Source organism: Metarhizium album (assembly GCF_000804445.1).
Source record: "Metarhizium album ARSEF 1941 chromosome Unknown scaffold_10, whole genome shotgun sequence".
Lineage (NCBI taxonomy): Eukaryota > Fungi > Ascomycota > Sordariomycetes > Hypocreales > Clavicipitaceae > Metarhizium > Metarhizium album.
In genome coordinates, this window is record NW_024467584.1 from 160,237 (window position 1) to 177,983 (window position 17,747).

The 17,747-nt window shown below is 53.0% G+C and overlaps 7 protein-coding genes across 7 annotated transcripts; 5 read left to right on the plus strand and 2 right to left on the minus strand.

Annotated features, from left to right (window-relative positions):
- Positions 1-6: 6 nt before the first annotated feature.
- On the minus strand, positions 7-1,710 carry MAM_04466 (Cytochrome P450; the record flags this gene model as incomplete). Its single annotated transcript, XM_040823264.1, has 3 exons — positions 7-119; positions 215-1,290; positions 1,391-1,710. The coding sequence occupies 3 exons, from the start codon at positions 1,708-1,710 to the stop codon at positions 7-9; spliced, it is 1,509 nt and encodes a 502-aa protein (XP_040678517.1).
- Positions 1,711-2,665: 955 nt separating this feature from the next.
- Positions 2,666-3,622, plus strand: MAM_04467 (lysine amidinotransferase; the record flags this gene model as incomplete). The annotated part of the gene is made up of 1 exon (XM_040823265.1): positions 2,666-3,622. The coding sequence occupies one exon, from the start codon at positions 2,666-2,668 to the stop codon at positions 3,620-3,622; it is 957 nt and encodes a 318-aa protein (XP_040678518.1).
- A 633-nt stretch (positions 3,623-4,255) lies between these two features.
- Positions 4,256-5,353, minus strand: MAM_04468 (Pyridoxal phosphate-dependent transferase, major domain protein; the record flags this gene model as incomplete). The annotated part of the gene is made up of 1 exon (XM_040823266.1): positions 4,256-5,353. One exon carries the CDS (start codon positions 5,351-5,353, stop codon positions 4,256-4,258), a length of 1,098 nt encoding a protein of 365 aa, XP_040678519.1.
- Positions 5,354-5,958: 605 nt separating this feature from the next.
- Positions 5,959-7,381, plus strand: MAM_04469 (1-aminocyclopropane-1-carboxylate oxidase; the record flags this gene model as incomplete). The annotated part of the gene is made up of 6 exons (XM_040823267.1): positions 5,959-6,138; positions 6,208-6,315; positions 6,382-6,801; positions 6,905-7,011; positions 7,083-7,242; positions 7,310-7,381. 6 exons carry the CDS (start codon positions 5,959-5,961, stop codon positions 7,379-7,381), a joined length of 1,047 nt encoding a protein of 348 aa, XP_040678520.1.
- Positions 7,382-9,769: 2,388 nt separating this feature from the next.
- Positions 9,770-10,789, plus strand: MAM_04470 (Cyclophilin-like protein; the record flags this gene model as incomplete). The annotated part of the gene is made up of 1 exon (XM_040823268.1): positions 9,770-10,789. The coding sequence occupies one exon, from the start codon at positions 9,770-9,772 to the stop codon at positions 10,787-10,789; it is 1,020 nt and encodes a 339-aa protein (XP_040678521.1).
- Positions 10,790-12,556: 1,767 nt separating this feature from the next.
- On the plus strand, positions 12,557-13,521 carry MAM_04471 (uncharacterized protein; the record flags this gene model as incomplete). The annotated part of the gene is made up of 2 exons (XM_040823269.1): positions 12,557-13,054; positions 13,093-13,521. The coding sequence occupies 2 exons, from the start codon at positions 12,557-12,559 to the stop codon at positions 13,519-13,521; spliced, it is 927 nt and encodes a 308-aa protein (XP_040678522.1).
- Positions 13,522-15,441: 1,920 nt separating this feature from the next.
- Positions 15,442-16,830, plus strand: MAM_04472 (Glycosyl transferase, family 25; the record flags this gene model as incomplete). The annotated part of the gene is made up of 3 exons (XM_040823270.1): positions 15,442-15,624; positions 15,749-15,966; positions 16,032-16,830. The coding sequence occupies 3 exons, from the start codon at positions 15,442-15,444 to the stop codon at positions 16,828-16,830; spliced, it is 1,200 nt and encodes a 399-aa protein (XP_040678523.1).
- Positions 16,831-17,747: the final 917 nt, after the last annotated feature.

Here is a 17,747-nt window from a genome sequence, read left to right on the forward strand (position 1 = left end):
TGCAACTCAGAGAGAGGTAAACCGCAAGTAGAGTCCATTCGGTGCATTCGTAGGTGGCTGTACAGGTCGTCCGTCGTGGTGTTCATCCGCCAGCTGGGTCTTGAAGTTCGTGTATATCCCTGCAGTGACGTATTTCATGGCTGCTCGCATCTTGGTTAGAAAACCTCGAAGCGTCCACGATGCATCTGATTCTTCGCTATCCGGCTTTACATACCATTGACCGTGAAATGTGACGCGACACACCTTCTTCCCCCGCTGCCAAATGCCCAGAACTGGCGACTCGTCCTGATGCGATATTCGTCCCTTGACACGGGCTCCAGCCATCGTGTATGATCCCAGCGTGTTGGGTCTGGGAAAGCACTCTCCGCATGATGGAGTACATAGGGCGATGCTTCAATGCGCACACCTCCTGGTATTTCGTGTTGGCCAATTTGGCAGGAAGGAAATGGCACTTCGCGCGACAGGGGCTTCGACACAGGAGATTCGAGTCGAAGAGTTTCCATGATGACGGCATGCAAGACCGGCAAAGCGTCCAGCTCTTTGGCGTCAGGAAGGGCACCTTGGCAACTCTTGCCGATTTCCATGGACGGCTCCAGCTTGAGTAACTCCTGGCGCAGCTGATCTTGAACATGAGAAAACTGGGACAAACACCGCACCAGGCTTACGAGAGCCTTGGTCATGAGGCTATGCCCGGCCACTATTTGGTCCATGATCTCGCTGGCTGTGATTGATTCTCGCTGGCCGGCCGATGTAGCAAAGAGATTTGACTCTTCTTCATTGGCAGCTTTCTCGAGGCCAATACGATATGCCTTGAGTACAACTGCTTCATCCGCTGGGTGATTGGGCCCCAAGGGCTCAGTCGACAGCGAGGCATGTGCCTTGTCACATAGTTTCTTGTTCCAACGGCGTACACGGCCCAAAGCTTCATCCGCCGCCTTGGGGTATAGCGTTGTGCCGAATTTAGAAAGGAAACTTGTGAGGCCGGGAAGCTCCTTGACCCAGAAAAAGCGTTTGGGAACTAAGAGAAGTTGACAGCGCAGTTCATCCCAAGCATCCCTGTCATGAAGAAAGTCTGTACTGTTGGCACGTCCCAGTATATAAGCCGAGATTACATCGACGGCCATGGCCATCAGGATGGGCTGTACATCGGTTCCTTCTGAGGACGCACAGGTTGCCTCTTGTTCGAGCAGCGGAAGAAGTCGGCGAAACAAAATGAAATAAATCTGAGCCCGAGCCGTTTCTGAAGACTGGACGTATGACTTTGAGTAAATGTTGGAAATCATCCGTTTCCTGCTCGAGTGGTCCTTGAAGCCAAGGGCAGAGAAGAGACAAGCGAAGCGACACGAATTGTTAGATGGTCATACACTCGACATACTTGCGGGCTACTTACCCATAGTGATTGAAGGCGCCGTACAGCGACGGTTTTACAAATGTGCCTTGGTACACGGCGCGGATAGCGTCGAGCCCGGCAATGCTGACGGTGTTTGGAGCAACCCTGACGACATCGCCAAGGCGAGAATGGGCCTGGAGAAGGGTGTCTTCCTCGACCCCATTCCACTTGGCCAACAGGATCCAGATGCCCGAGACGGAGCATGACCAATGAGCTGTGGGAATCGATGCCAGTGGTGAGAAGAAGGCGGGCAATAGGATGTAGGAGTACACGGCATACACGAGGCCAACGCTCCCCAGCAGAGCTATTTCGTGCGTCATATTACTCGGGTAGCTTGTGATTGTTTAAAAGGCAATGATTTAGATGGCAAAAGACTGTTGTAAGAGCTGTGCAAGGGAACAAACAGCCAAGGAAACCGTGCTCGACTCCAACTCCATGGACCGCCTTTACCGGGTTCCGTCAACTTTGCAAGCTCACACCGACAAGTAATAAATGGTGGCGAGACCTGCAGCTGCAGTTGGCAAGATGTGGAATGTTGGTGCCGCGATGGGCTTGCAGCAACTGGTTCATCAACGTAGTTGGCAGGCATAGGGAGCAGATGATGTAGTTGCGACCTCGCAACCAGCTCAGAGTCGAGGGTATTGAAACTTTGTCGCAGCAAGCGGAGGATCCTGTGGACAAAACAACTGGACATTTCACTCAACGTGTTTCCTCCTCCGAGCCACCGGATGGTCCCCGATGTACGTTTTTGTCACACCAAAAGTTGGGCGTGGCCCACGCCACACTTTTGTGTGTGGTAGACCACCTTATATGCTATGCGACAGTTTTTTCTTTCTTCTTTGCTTTTTCCACGCGAGCCGCTGCTCTGAGGAGTAATTCCTAATCTGGAATCGCCCTGTGTAGTGAACTCCTAACCTGGAATGGTTCCATGTGGTAAACCGGTAACTAGTAGTTAGTTGCGTTACAAACAAACGGCTCGGATTTCGCCGTCCTCGGCACAGCGAGCCGCCGCCCTCTGCTTGAGAGAAAAAATGAAACTCGTGGAGCAAGTTGTCTCCTTGGCGCATCCGACTAGTCCATGCGGTGTTTCTTGCTCGTAGGGCGGCTTTGTCCTCAGCATTGTCAGGACTCTAGCTGGTGAGGCCACGGTACTCCGTACGGAATTTGGAGCCGGTTGCTGGGTTTATTTATAGTCCGACTGATTCCGTCCCGAATAACGCTTTTGCCCGATACACAAAGAGTGCCGTCAAGCTAGATGATGTACATGTTTACAAAATGTTCAACAATCTTGAATCCCTCATTCAAGCAGACGACGAATGGTCTCCTCTGCGGGCCGTCATCGTTGGCCGAGCCGAGAATTCTGCTTTCCCCTCTGAACCGCTCCCAATGATAAGAGCTACCATGCCGTCACGATATGCCAAGGAATTCGCGCCATCAAACCCTTTCCCCCAAGACATACTTGTCAGGGCCCAGCAGGAGCTAGATCAATTTGCCAGTCTCCTGGAAGAGCAGGGGATTCGTGTCCATCGCCCCGAAATCGTCGACTGGCTCCATGTTGGCGGATACACGGGCGCAATGCCTCGAGACGGCCTGATGGTCGTCGGGAACACCTTGATTGAGGCGCCGTACGCCTGGCGTTGCCGAAGGGACGAGATTCAACTTGCCTACACCGGCATTCTGGACAAAGTTGCGGCGAGCGGCACGGCCAGAATCTGCCGGGCGCCTCGAATTGTCGGGCAGGACACGATATACGACACGAATAAAACGCTTACAAACGGCTTCGCCGAGGCTGGCGCCTGGGTCATCAACAATTCGAGGCCGGCTTTTGACGCGGCCGACTTTATGCGGTTTGGCAAAACAATCATCGGACAACTGAGCCATGTCACGAACCGCAAGGGAGTGGAATATCTACAAGCGCTCGTCCCAGACGGTTACACGGTCGAACTGCTTCACGTTACCGACGAGCATGCAATGCATATCGACGCCACCATCTTGCCGCTCCGCAAAGGTCTCTTGGTGTACAACCCGGAGCGTGTAACGGAGAGCGCCTTGCGACAGCATGGCGTTTTTGAAGATTGGGAGCTGCATGCCTATCCGTTCGTTCCGCAAGCCCGCGCGTCGCCGTTGTACATGTGCTCCCCCTGGCTGGTTCTGAACGCGCTCAGTCTGGATGAGAAAAGAATCATGGTGGAGGCTGAGGACACGGTGTTTGCGGATTGGGTCAAGGAGTAGTTTGGCATGGAGCCCATCATGTGCCGGTTCCAACATGTCAACAGCATTGGCGGTTCGTTTCACTGCGCAACGGTAGATCTTGTGAGGGCGGCTTCCTGAATCAAACCCGACCCCCTCGTCGAGTGACTGTGTGGTTTTCCAGAAATGGCAAAAGGGTGACGTGCAGAGCATTTCAGTAGGGCACACGATGTTACCAAAGCCTGCAACCAAGTGGTATATTGCTCAGCCTCTATCCGTCACTGATCCGTGTATGTTGTGTTGCCGGGTATAGCTGCTCTTGGCAAGCATCGATGGCCGCTCCGGCCTTGTACTCCGATTCGCCGGCGGTTGTGATAGCTCGTACGGTCACGGAGTGCAGTTACATATGTTTGCGACGACTGTCTTTCCATCTCTTTGCTTGGCCAAAAGTATCGAGTTGCATGGTGGTGGCTAGCCACGAGTCGCCTAATTCTGAAGACATGTCAAACAAGCACAAAAGTACTTGCCATGAAGGACTAGTTTCTGCCGCTTCGATTAAACAAATGTTTTGAGAACAATTTGGACGGCCAAAATATACAAGTACATCACGGCTGCTCGCTCAACTAGGGAAACAATATACGACATCCGACATGCTAGGCCGCAACATGGGAAGCATCAGCCACGCATTGCTTTTGATATTGCCACCAGGCCCCTTTCCAGGCTCTCGGCAGTTGGCCATCCATAGCCAAGCCGGAAGTAGGTGTCGGGCCATTCAAACCAGTGGCCCGGCCCTACATATGTGCCATGTTGCGCCAGCAATCTCTCGTAGAAAGCCTTTGTGCCTCCGGCAGGCTCCTTTTTCATCCGCATGAAGCCCATTACACCCCCGTTCGGCCGAACCCACTGGATGAGGTCTTCCGAGGCGACCCATGCCTCAACTCTGTCCCGCCGCCGTTTCATCTCTTGTATGATTGGATCCAAGATGGTGTCGCAGCGCTCGAGAATCTGCTCTGCCACATACTCGTCAACAACGCTGACGGTGATGCTAATCTGCTCTTTGGCTGCTAGGAAGACCTCGAGCAGGTTTTTGCTCTTGGACGATATCCATCCCACTCGTATGCCCGGAACACCAAAAGCTTTCGACATGGAGGAAACCCCAATAACGTGGTTTCCGAGCGACGCAGAGCCGGGTAGTCGATCCAGATATGTCAGCTCGGCATACGTCTCGTCGACCAAGACGTAGCAGCCGCGGGTCTTGGCCAACTCTGCCACCCTGCGCAGGTCTTCTCCTGACATGGAGGTGCCGGTAGGGTTGTTCGGAGTGGTGAGGCTAATCAGCTTTGTGTTTGGTTTGATGGCAGAAGCTATGTCGTTGACGTCAACCTGGAAACCCTTGTCAAACTCCAAGTCCACGTAGGTAATCTCGCAGCCTATGGCTCTGGGCGTTTCGACATTGCTCGCATAGTTTGGTCGAGTTATGACGAGATGGTCCTTCTCGCCGAGAAGAGAGGTCGCAACGATGAACAAGGCCGAGGACGCTCCGGCGGTAACTAGAATATCCTCGGCTTCTAGGCCACACCGCTCTGCAATGAGGGAACGGAAACGAGGACTGCCCAGGTGGACACTGTACGACAATGGAAGGTCTCCGGGTACGCGAATCCCCAGGTCGTCGAGGGTTCTGTCGCCGACGGCACTATCACAAAGGTTGTGGTGAATTGTTTGGCCAACTTCTTCTGGAGCCTCAATCTCAATAGCCGTGCGCCGGAAGTTCATGGTTGCCTCTGCACGTGCGGTGGCTGATGTGAGGAGCAAAGCTGAAGTTGGATGGTGCTAATAGGGGTTCTGATACGCAGCGTGATACATTTGAGTCAGTCCGGACCTTGAAAGAGAGAAACCAGTGCAATATAGGATTCTAATCATTCTATGTACTCCCCACGACCTCGAGAGTGAGCAGTTCCACAACCAAGCCTATAGATCTGAGCTTCTCAACTGAACCAAGACTACTAGCTGGAGACGTGACCTTTTCGGCTAGTTACTGCTAGACATGCACGGCACGGTTTCTGACCGCTATTGATCGACACGTAAGATTTCTGTTCGAGGCTCATGCTACATATGCATGTGCTCGTCTCGGACTGCAAGCCGAGAACCCGTGTATGGTGAATATGCAAGCCGTGCTTTCCTCTTGCGTACATGAATTCTCGCCAAGACTATTTGTTTTCGGGGAGCAATACAAGGGGCGGCGCAACGATATACTTTCCTGACAAGCACGCAAGTTGGCTACATATGAGTGAGCTGGGTGCCGAAGCGGTGCGTGCAATCGGGATGCTACTTCAGTCCATCTTCTACGTCTGCCGGGTAAGAGTTTGTCTTTTCGAATCATGCCATCAACCACTACAGTGCAGAAGCCTCTACAGACCTTTGGTCGTGAAGCAGGTGATTTTGACGCACTTCCCATTATTGACTTGGCGACACTGAGGAGCCCCGACATCCAGGAGCGTCGCGAACTTGCTCGCAAAATTGACAAGGCTTGCACGGATGTCTGTTTCTTTTATGTCAAAGTCTGTGATTCGCTCTTGTGAACCACTCGAAATCGATCTGACAAGGCTAACTAGATGTGCATCAATTAGAGTCATGGAGTATCCGAAGAATTGATCAGTGCGACTTACAAAGCGGCTCACCGATTCTTCAGCCTCGAAGAAGGACAAAAAATGAAATACTACCTGGGAAACTCCACGGTGCGTCTGTGACATGTAGCACACATCTATGGCGAGAGCAGGCTCTAAACGATCAATCACTTCCAGAACTTTCGTGGTTACAGTCCGTTGTACGGGGAAAAATCTTCAAACCCCGATCTTGAGGGAGACGCCGAGAAGATATTCCCGGGGGCACTCTCGGAGGCATTTGACATGGGGTACGAAATTCCAGCAGATCTTCAGAAGTCGCCTGGCCATGTGCTTCCCGATGATGTCTACGGACTGCTGGGGAAAAACCAATGGCCCAGCGATGACGCGGTGCCGGGACTTCGAGATGCGTATACTCGTTATTTTGGCGAGGTCTTGGAGCTGGCCAGGGCTCTGATGAGGGTTTTTGCGCTCGCGCTGGATCTCGAGGAGGACTTTTTCGACCCCATGATGGAATATCCGGGCGTCACCTCCAGGATGCTGCATTATCCCCCGCAGCCGGTCGAGGGAGAGGAGGTGCCCGGGCTTGCGGCTCACACGGTAAGAGCTCCTTGCTGCCTTTGACACGGGATGCTGAGCGAGCGAGGCTGATGATTCTTGCTTGTCATGGTAGGACTATGAGTGTTTCACAATCTTGTCGCAGGATGACATCCCGGCTCTCCAGGTCCGAAATAAACATGGAGAATGGATAACCGCCCCGCCAATACCGGCAACGTTTATCGTGAATATTTCGGACTCTTTGGCGCTGTGGTGAGAAGTCCACGTCTCCACGGTCTTTGTCGATCCGAGCTAAACATCCCGCCGTCTAGGACGAACAATAGGTTCAAGTCGACCATTCACCGAGTGGTGAACCTCACCGGTGAAGAACGGTACTCCATTCCATTCTTCTTCGGCGTGGACTACAACACAACCATTTCTGTACTGGAAAACCAAGTCAGCGAGAAGAAGCCCCCATGTTGTCGACCATTCAAAGTGGGCGAGGTAAGTGATAATACCTGACGAATGCTACCGTTCATCTGAAAAACTCCGCCGGCTGACGCCATTGCAGTATGTACGCAAGAAACTGGCCAGCGCATACATCGGATACGGCGGGCAACCTGCTGGTCGTAAACAGGCTTAGTGCCAGGACACTCTATGCTCTTTCCGGTGTTTGTATGTCACAATGACTGGAAAGGACTCCCTCGATGGTGTTGGAGTGGTGTTTCCGATGAAGACAGTAGCGGCACTCCCGCGTCAGAAAGATGGGGCTCGCCGGCGTCCTTGGGTAGCTGATTTCAACAGAAGGAAAGCACAAGCCGCGAGAAACACCTTGTCTACTCCGGAAAGCTTCGCAGTGTTTGAAGCCCTTGCCGTGGGAAAATCACATTCTCCTGTAGACTCATTATTTCTACTGTCCCGCAACCCCTGGCCTTGACAGATATCTGTCACGCTATGAGGCTCATGTTGTAAACTTGTCTATAAAATTGAAATACTTGGAACACCAGTCAAGTTGCCAAGGAAAGGGACTTGGCGGCTGAATACCTAGCCCGAAGGGTAAAGGCCGTGTCCTCACGGTTCAGCTTGCTGGGTGAAACTGATGGGGTAAATAAACGACAGTCATCGTCGTTCTATTCACTGGAAGGCATCGTCTAACCAAGATAGGTGGCGGTTACGGTGCGGGCTAGCGGTTGAGCCTGACGGCGTTGTTAGTCAAGAGGCGCATCTTCATCCCTGCCAGCATTTACTCCAAGCTCTGCGACTTCCGTCTGCAGCGGCAATAGGCAATATTCATGAAGCCCCGATCCTAGCAGGTTGCGTTGCCACGTGGAGACTTGTAAGCTCAAGCACTGTCGACTGAAGATGGCAGGCTGAATCGACTGCTTGTTGATCTTCATGGAGATGTAGTACATGGCGTGTTTAGCCGTCTCCAAGTGATACCCGGTGTGGCTAACAAAACGACAGAACCAGGCCAGCACCTTGGGTCCGTCGGCCACGTCGTTGGCTCCTATCACGGCGCCCTACGTGGTGTATGCGGCGTAAAGACTACAAGTCTCTGGCGGCTCAGACGTGCACCAGCTTCTCCTCCCAACCCTCTATTTTCCCCTGGAAACGCCCAACCCAGACCGACTCAACCACCCGATCCAACCGGCTGCGTTGGCTTGTCGGTCCAAGGAGGTCTGCCAGACCGTCTGTCTGTCGCCACAACGAACGCCCCTTGCAATAGGGCCTATCCTAAATAGATGTCACGCAGCTGTTGTGTATAAAGTTGGCTCGCAGACAGCTTGAGATGATCTCTCCAACAAATTGCTAGCTAGTCATGGAAACAAGTCTTGCACGTGGACAAGTATACAAGGTTCGTTTTATTGCTTCTACTCTTGCCAGAACATCTAGAACCGAAACAAGGCCCGTGGCAAGAGCAAGCTGCGCAGTATGAAGTAAAAATATCCTCAACGTCTCACTCACGTGGGCTCGTATGTCCGAGCCTTGGTTCCAGCCACGCTCACAGAAGGCTCTGCACCTCTTGACCACGGACAAGACTTTTACACAGACACTTGTATTGTCGAGTGCACGCCACGCTCTGACTGTCAGACACAAAATGTACCCCAACAAGAGACCTCGACGTGCTAGCGTCTCAAGCCGCAACGAACATCTGCTCTCCCTGCACATAACAAATCATCTGTAGATATTTCACGGCACGACATGATTACCCCACTCGTACAGGACCCTGGCTATGCAGGGAAACGTGGAACTGGAAAACCCTGCATCGACTGCATCGACTGCCCTCCTAACTAACGGTGTAGAAATACGTCAAGACCGGCACTTGCATATGCAGACATGTAGACGGCAGAACCCCCAGTTGGATAAAAGTACTCTGGGCATCAAGATAAGTTCTGCAGATTCAGGGGTAGTCTGCCTGCAAGGACCGACCCTAGAAGGCGCTTGCATATCCCCTATCTGCGCCAATACATGGCGTAATGCCGCTCGGGTGCCGAGGAATTCAAGGATCGATTCTTCAGAACCTATGCCAACACGCCGGTGACACTTGCCCGGTGAGCATGCAGGAATCGTCAACGGGATGCATGCCGTGCTCAAAAGGGCAGTGTACACTGGATCTGGGGCCGATCAAGGGGCCATCACAACTATTCTTGACATGTGCTCTGATTGTATCAATGCGGTGATACCAGGTCATCGCAGGCAGCCTACACATGACGTGCCAGAGCGTTCCGTCGAATGAGGCGTTGTGACACGGGCTAGATGACGCACGAAACTGCACAGCACAGCGCTCATACACACATGTCAGCCACGTCGTGTAAGTATGGGAAAGCGGTCCCGATTCCGAGCTGTTGGATGGACGCGTGATTTCCGAATAAAGTGATGCTGCGACCTCGTGTCCAGCCCAGCCCAAGAGTCGGTGGCCACGTCAACAATCTTGGCCATCAGTCGCAATCAACCGCCTCACGAGAGATCTGCCCATACGATCAAGAATCCATTCTCACCTCGACCCATTCCTTCTCCCCAAGTCGCAAAGATGCCTGCAGCGTCTCAACAATCAGACGTAATCGAATTCCACATCCCCGAGCTCGGGCTCTCGTTTCGAGCAAAGTTGCTCGTCGACGAAAGTCCCGATGTTGTTCCAAGTCTCCAGGCCCAACTGCCGCTCGAGAGCGTCCTGGGCCACGTTGTCATTGCCGGCGAGACGTTTTGGACGCCGACCAAGATGGTGCACCTTGGTCGAAACAACATGGTCCAGCGGCATCAGGGCGCCGTCTACCTCAACGCGCCGGGCCAGTCCATCTGTGTCACCTACGGGAAGATCACGGAGAGCGCCAAGATCAACAAGTTCGCCGAGGTGTTCCAGGAGGATCTGCAGGTGTTGGAGCAGATCGGAAAACTCGTCTACGAGCACACCGTTGCGCTGCCGCGTCACAAGATTCTGAAACTCGTCATCTCGAGCAAGCAGTCGCCCGCGAGTCTCCTCCCTCCTCGCCGCGTGACGTCGGAGGCTGCCGCCGAATCTACAGGTGGCTACCGCCAAGTAAAGACACTCATCGAAGAGGAGATTGATCGCATATGGCTAGACGAGCCGGCCGAGTTCCAGAAAGTCCGATGGGGCGTGATTGACAGCGGCGCGGGCACCGGAGAGCAATACTTTACAGTCATGGTACATCTTGAAGCATACCTGATGGTGGTTGGTGGCGACGTCATGTACCGTTTCCTGAAGCTTGCCGAGTATCATGACATTGAGCTGCCCGCGCTCAATCGCTTGACGAGGGAATTCTTGGTCGGCAACTTTGACATGTTCGAATTCATGGCGGACCTGGGGCTGCCCAGCATGCACAAGATTGGTCAGGAGTACTCGGATGCGCTGAGTACGCTCAAGACAAAGGAAGAATACGTCGAGCTTACTGGCGCCATGCAAACCTACATGAACCGCATGCACCGTTGGTCGTACTTCATCTTTCCGTGGCACCTGGGTGTTGCGTTCCCGCACCGCAAGCCTGACGAGGTCCTTTCGTTTTCCAAGATTGTCGACCGCAAGTCCTCGTAGCAAGGGGGTGGGAGGGCGACCTGTTTCTAGCCTAAAGGCATAAAGAGAGGCTCTACTTGCGGACGTCTTGGGCATAAATAGGGTCTGGTGGGTTTGTTGGCCGAGGCCAGCACGCTGTTCAGCGGATAGTTTTCGGGCGTCATCACGCGACCATGGACAGCAGATGGAGAGGATTTGTTTCCTCATCTGCCGGACCAGACGTGTCAAGATCAGGTCACTCGTTCAAAACAAGCACAATGATGCCTCTGTCGGGAACATGCTTGCATGGGTCAAGTATTATTCTAGTGGTAGTACTCTGCATCTGCAGCTTGACAAAGATTTTTCCCGTCCAGTACATTATCGTCTTGGAGACCTTCGGCTATAATTCAGACATGGAAGAGAGCCAAGGCAACACACTTGTTGTGCCAAGGCCTTAGTATGTGTGTGAGGGCTTGGGCGTAACTACTCAATTCGGCGGCCGCAATCATCTTTAGTATCGAAAGCCCTTGGTTTTCTCAAGGCCTGAATAAGCCAAAGAAGTCGGTGTATACAGGAAGACAGTGAGTGCCTGCCGTACACGAGAACGGAAAGTTTCAGGAAACAAAGTAGCTTGATGCCGAAGAAACGACGAGTTGACACTCATAGACGCTAGAAAGTCTGTGTTTGGTCGAGATGCGATGGTAGCGAGGAGCGCACTGATATTCATCCGCCGATTAGGGACGCTGAAGAGGAAGCGTCCTACAGACGACTCATCTAGCATGATCTGCTTTTGGGGTTTCGAAGCGTGAGCGATGGAAGCTGGATTGTGCGTGGGATATTTGCGTGTCTCTTCAGGACGCTATCAAGGCTTGGGCCGCTCATGCCCGACGCTTGCGTGTCGGCCACGTACACGTTGCGCGTCTTGTTCACTACCAAAGAAGTTTTGAAATAGCAGTGGATGGAAGTAAGCTACAGACAAGGGAGAAAGTAACACACTTGTGCAAAGTCTCCCAAGTTCCTCGTATGGGAAGTCGAGCCTTCCATCCACCCGTGGTGGTTCTGACCAAGGCGTACACGAGCGTCGAGTCGGCCCGAGATTCAGTCAATGGCCACTCCGACTTCTGACCGTTCAGCCACCATCTTGTAGATCCGGAAGTATTCCCGAACGCGCCTTCAGACGTTGATCTGCGCCTGTCGTCGAGCATGTTTGTGCTCTGTTGGCGTGGCTTGGCCCGACTTTATGAGTCGACATGGTGCATGACGGTGCTCGCCCTTCATCAGCAACCGGGGTCATGATGAGATTGCCGACTTGTACGGCCGCCAGGCGCCGCTCTTTACGGCCAATGGTATCGAAGAAAGGCGCTTGTAGTACAAACTGCGCAGCCCTCGCGTTTCCACGAGGTCAGCTAGGTCGGTGTGAGTATGTGCCCCGTCAAACTGCCATGCAAATGGCCAACTAACGACCTGCCAGAGACTTCAGCTGTGAATTCTCGAAATATCCCGTCATCACAATCATGAACTGGGTTGTGTGTGTGTGTGAGGCTAAGCGCCAAGGTTCCTCGGAGACTCAGGCTGAATGTCGGTCATCACCGAGAACAAACGTCCTTTTATCCGGTACCTCGTCTGTTTTGCACACGACTTAGCGAGACCGGCTCGAACTTTTAGGCTCTTTTCCATGGTCTTCAGTCCGAGGGTTATAAGTACTTGCCCGCCCCCAGGTTGGTCTACGCCACTGTTTGCGCAAATACGTATTGCCCCCAACAGTAGGCCAGTTCCTTGACATCGTCAGACGAAGCAGCGATCAAGACCATGAATCTGAAGCGCCTTCTCCTCGCGGCGCTCCCTTCTCTCATTTCGGCCGACCAAGTATCCAAGTTGGCTTTCTCTGACGACGGAACCATTCGCCAATGGCTATACGCGAGTGAGCTGGATGAACGGTCGCTGGCCCTCCTCGACCGACCTGATATTGAGGGTATACAGGTGATATATCGATGGAGAGTCCTCGAGCCAGAAAGAGACACGTACGACTTCTCCCAGATCTACACAGATCTTGAAGCTGTACAATCAAAACAAGGCAAGAAGAAGTTGTGGATCCAGCTCCAGGACCGCACGTTTGGCCCACGTATACAGGCTGTCCCTGCTTATCTCAAGACGGAGGATTCAAACAGCACCGTGCCGCAGTGCGCCGGAGATGATGGCTGTGATGGTGATGCTGAAGTCGCCGGCTGGGTTGCGGCCCAATGGAATCCTCGCGTCCGCGAACGATTCCAGGCTCTTGTCAAAAAGAGCTTGATGGCAAGATCTACGGTCTCAACTTTCCTGAAACATCCATTTCCATCTCGCAGTCTGGCCCGTTGTCGGGCAATTTCAACCCCCAGACCTACTTTGACGCCACGCTGGACAACGCAAAGTATGCGGCAGAGGCATTCAAGACGACATACGTCGTGCAATACGTCAACTTCTGGCCCAATGGAACTTCCAATGCGAACAACTACCTTTCGGACTCGTTTCAATTCCTGGCCAAGAATGGTATAGGCATCGGCGGGCCTGACAATCTACCATACAGGCCGTTTCAAGTAGCAAATAGCTATCCGTACCTATGGGAATATCGCAACAAAGTCCCCATCAGCGTCATCGCCATCCAAGAGCCTGACTTGTCGGCCACCAGCCCGAATACCTCACTTCCATATACGAAGGACGAGTTCCTGGATTATGCCATCAATCACCTAGGATCCAAGATTCTGTTCTGGGCGACATCTGCCCCCTGGTTGTGATTGGATTTGTGATTTCGCGGAGTAGCGGGAGAGCTGGATGACTATCAGAAGGCAGCATAACCTCTTTACCGGAAGGTTTTCAAAAACTGCACTGTCTGTCTGTCATGTTCAGTCTGGGAGGGACCGGACAGGGAGGGCCGCGGAGTATAAAGAGCAAAATGTGCTCCATGTCGCGCATAGCGCAGATACAAAAGGGGTATGATCACGAGGCCGAGGGCAGAAGGTCATTGCATAAATAAACGCTTTAGTCGATGATGTCCCTGGTGGAAACCAGAACCTGTAATGTAAAATTGTGCCATCACCGTTGGGTCGAGTGACTTGCTCCTAGCCTTCTTGGTCTGGTCCTGCTTTGAAAAACATCGATTCATTCAATGCTTCTTGACCCATAAAGCTGCCGCATAATGACGTATTACTCCCTTGTACGTATCAGCTTGCTTTGATTTTATTTTCTACAAGCAGTGTCTACTATTGTATGTAAAGTGCCAAGTGGGCTGCGGCCAGCGTGATTGAGCCCCGTTTACAGTGCTTACCGCCGTGTCAAAAACAGAGATTGAAAAGAACAACACGTGCATGTGGGAGCTCAATGACAACCAACTGTTTGTCAACTTTCGACGGCTATGACATGCGTCGATTTATCCCCAGTCGCTGCCCATCTAGCATCTGGCGATGACAGTGGCAGCGCCCGGCTGAGGCTGACGCCAAGGTGCTGCATTGAGCAATTATCTTGACGCCTTCTCGATATCTCTAGAAGTATGTAGTCTATGAAAAGGAAAAATCTACTCAATCTTGATTTCTATTACTCAAGGTTGAAGTAAGACAAGCTTATATATTTACAAGACTAATGGGCTCCATCAGAACTCATCTACACTTTCTCCCAAGTTCATCCTGCGGCTTGCCAAGTTGAACACCTATAGTCTACGTGTTTATGTATATATATATATATGTACATGAAGATGCCTCTTTGTGTGACCTTGGCCTAGATGACCGTGGCTTGAAGGGCTTGATGCCTCGAGCGGCGAGCCCCGTCAGCCCCTTTGTGCCTCGATGCCCGGACCCGCGCGTGGCCTATGGTGACAAGGGCTCGTCTGGCCCTTGCGGCCACAGGCTTCTATTTACGCAGCAGCAGCAGCCTTCGGCCAGTCCAACTCTGCAACCGTCACGGATGTGGAACAAAGGTTCACGGACGTCTAGTAGAGGTTGAGCTCGGGCCGTGCGTCGCATGCATGAAAATAACACGAGTACGTACTTAGCATGTACATGACACGTGGTTTCCTGGCATGCGGTGGCAACCAGGCGACTTATCGATAACGTTCCCTTACGTCCTGCATCACGCATCACGTCCTGCATCACGTCACGGCCGACGTATAAGCCAAACAAAAAAAAAAAAAAGGAAAAAAAAAAGGAATGGACCAAAATTGATGCAAGTAAAAAATAAAAGTCCCGCTGAGCATCTGACCGGGTCCTTTGTCACAGGGGAGAATAATGGCCTTTGTGGCCCTGAAACTTGGCGATACAAGGGAATCGTTAATGTAACATGGCCACGTGTTGACTTTTGCTGGGCGCCAAGCTGAGGAGATAACCACGTAGACTTTAAAGTTGTCGCCGAGAGTGAGCACACGGGCTTGAAACAGGGATTGCACTTCAACTTGCCCTTGAATGTTGCCTCCAAGGGGCGGGCCAGTAACGTCCAGGCCCACGTCCATGGTCATGGCGCGACAATGCGTCCAGCATCCGCATTCACAGTCTTCCCCAGACCAGAGAAACATGTTACGTACGAGACATGACTAGCAGCAAACTAGACGGCAGAAACTCTTCCCTGACCTGGCTCGTTCTCGGCCCCCGGAGGTCCGTAGGATTCTCCATCCTCGCTCTTCTCCCCAAGCCCAATGATACAAGCAAGCACAAAAGCCGCCGCGTACCATGATAACCAAGAGCAATAGCAGTCTCGGATTCATCTTGCGGCGGCGAGGCTTCGGGCCGCTCGCTGCCCTGGCGCTCATTTTGATCTTCTTGGCTCTATATCGGAGCCATTACGGCCATGGATTCAGCGACAGTTGGGGTGAACCTCACGACCTTGGTCGTGTCTTCAACTCGACCCTCGGGGTAAGTGGTCTTCTCATCCGGTCGTCCTCGTCTGGACGATGCCGCCGCCGTGCAAGTAAAACGACCATGGCCGCAATGCGTCTGACTCTGGGCTAACGGGTAGCCTTTTCATGCCGGCGTATAGTTTGAAGATATTCTTGTTGTCGGCTTGCCGTCACGGACAGATCGCCGCGATGGCATAGTACTCGGTGCCGCCCTGTCGGGGCTTAGATTCAGCTTCATCGATGGAGTAAAAGGTGACCATGTCAACGAAAAGGCAGTCCCCGTAGGCGAGGATCCAGAGAACCATCTGAAGGGTCCGGGGCTGGGATCCTGGCGTGGTCATATGAACGCCATTCAGGAGTAGGCCACCTCGTCTTCTTGTTTCCTGTCGGGCGTCTTGTCTAACGCTGGGGGCCTGCGTACAGAGTTGTTCGGAGAAACTTGTCGTCGGCGCTCATCATGGAAGACGACGTCGACTGGGACGTCAGGATCCGTCAGCAGCTTCACGACTTCGCCCTTTCCAGCCGAGCCCTCACCCAGCCGTTGCGATTCCAGCCAGGCACATACGCGGATCCCACGTATCCCAACCCAGTCGAGGGCTCGCCGAACAAGGTTCCCGACCTGAACTTTTCCACGCTCCCCGATACCATTCGCCCTTTGACTTCCCCGTACGGAGATAACTGGGATGTCCTCTGGCTCGGGCACTGCGGCATGTCGTTTGCGTCTGAAAAAAACGCCCTCATGGCCAAGGGTCGCGTGGTCCACATGAACGATGTTTCCGTGCCGCCCAAGAGGAATCTCTGGTCGCTCAGCCCACCCTTCCTGCTCGTGGATGACTACCCGGCACACACCCGCGTCGTCCAACACGTGCAAGAGGGCGTGTGCAGCCTCGCCTATGCCGTCAGCCAGCGGGGTGCCCAGAAGATGCTTCGTGAGATTGCCCTCAAGCCTGTGACTGCTCCGTTCGACATCCTGCTCCGCTTCTACTGCGAAGGGACCAGCGGCCTTACCAAGCAAGAGTGTCTGGGTGTCAGCCCACCTCTCTTTTCTCACCATCGGCCGATTGGCGCCATTTCTTCCTCGAGCGATATTTCCAAACATACCGGCGGATTCAGAAATGAGGCAGGCACGGACATGATTCGCTTCAGCGTGCGCCTGAATGCCGGAGTCATCATCGATGGCAGTACCAACTACGTTGATCAGTTCCCTGATCCCCCCGAATGATGGGTTTTTTATCCTCTACGCACTTTGAGATGGTTGGTTTTGGGCAGGTTTGCGGTTCTCGAGCGTATCATCATGGGGTGTCACAACTTCTTTTGAATTTTCTTTTTTTTTTCTCCTTTTTTTGCTTGGCAAACTGGGCTATTTGTACAAAGTAGATTATACTAGACAACGGGAGTACGGGGGAAAATCAACTTTGCATTTTTACAAGGCATGCATGGTTGAAGCTACCACGACGTGAATGATTTTGGTTGAAATCTACCGATGGAATTCTGGTTGTTCGGCCGAGCTCCTTGGGAATGCAAGGAGGGCATGCATGTCATGTCGTTGGAATTGGTGGCCAGACGTCGTGTTGTTCATCCGTCACACCAAAAAACGGGTGTGGCCACACCACACTGCTCAAGTATTTAGACCACCTCATATACTGTGCGACATCATCGCAGAGTACGGAGTGGTCCGTGCGGCGAGGGCAGGCTTGGCCACTCACAGACAAGACGATGCAGACAAATCTCACCCGGACCCGGTCGCCCAGAATTTCCCCAACATGTAAACGTGAGTCAACTGGTAGGTACGTTACTTGAGTACCTGACTAGCACGCCTGACTAGCGTACCCGATGGCAGCTACACCGCAATAAGTGGCCAGTGCAGCACTCGATGTGACACTGTGCGGCCAGACAGCTCACCGTGACGGTTGTGCCCGTCAACCTGACTAATAAAAAGGCCTCTCGCTCCTCCAACCCGCCGGTTTTCTTCCTCTCCTCCCCAAACTCGAGCACCACGCCCCCTTGACCTTCACGTCAGCGAAGATCGAGCCGCCTTCTCCTCCGCCCGTCGCCCGTCTCCGCGCGACCCTCGCCGTCCTCAAAAACACCAACCGCAGGAATCAAACCGTCCCCCGCCTCTCCGGGGTTCTAGGAGAG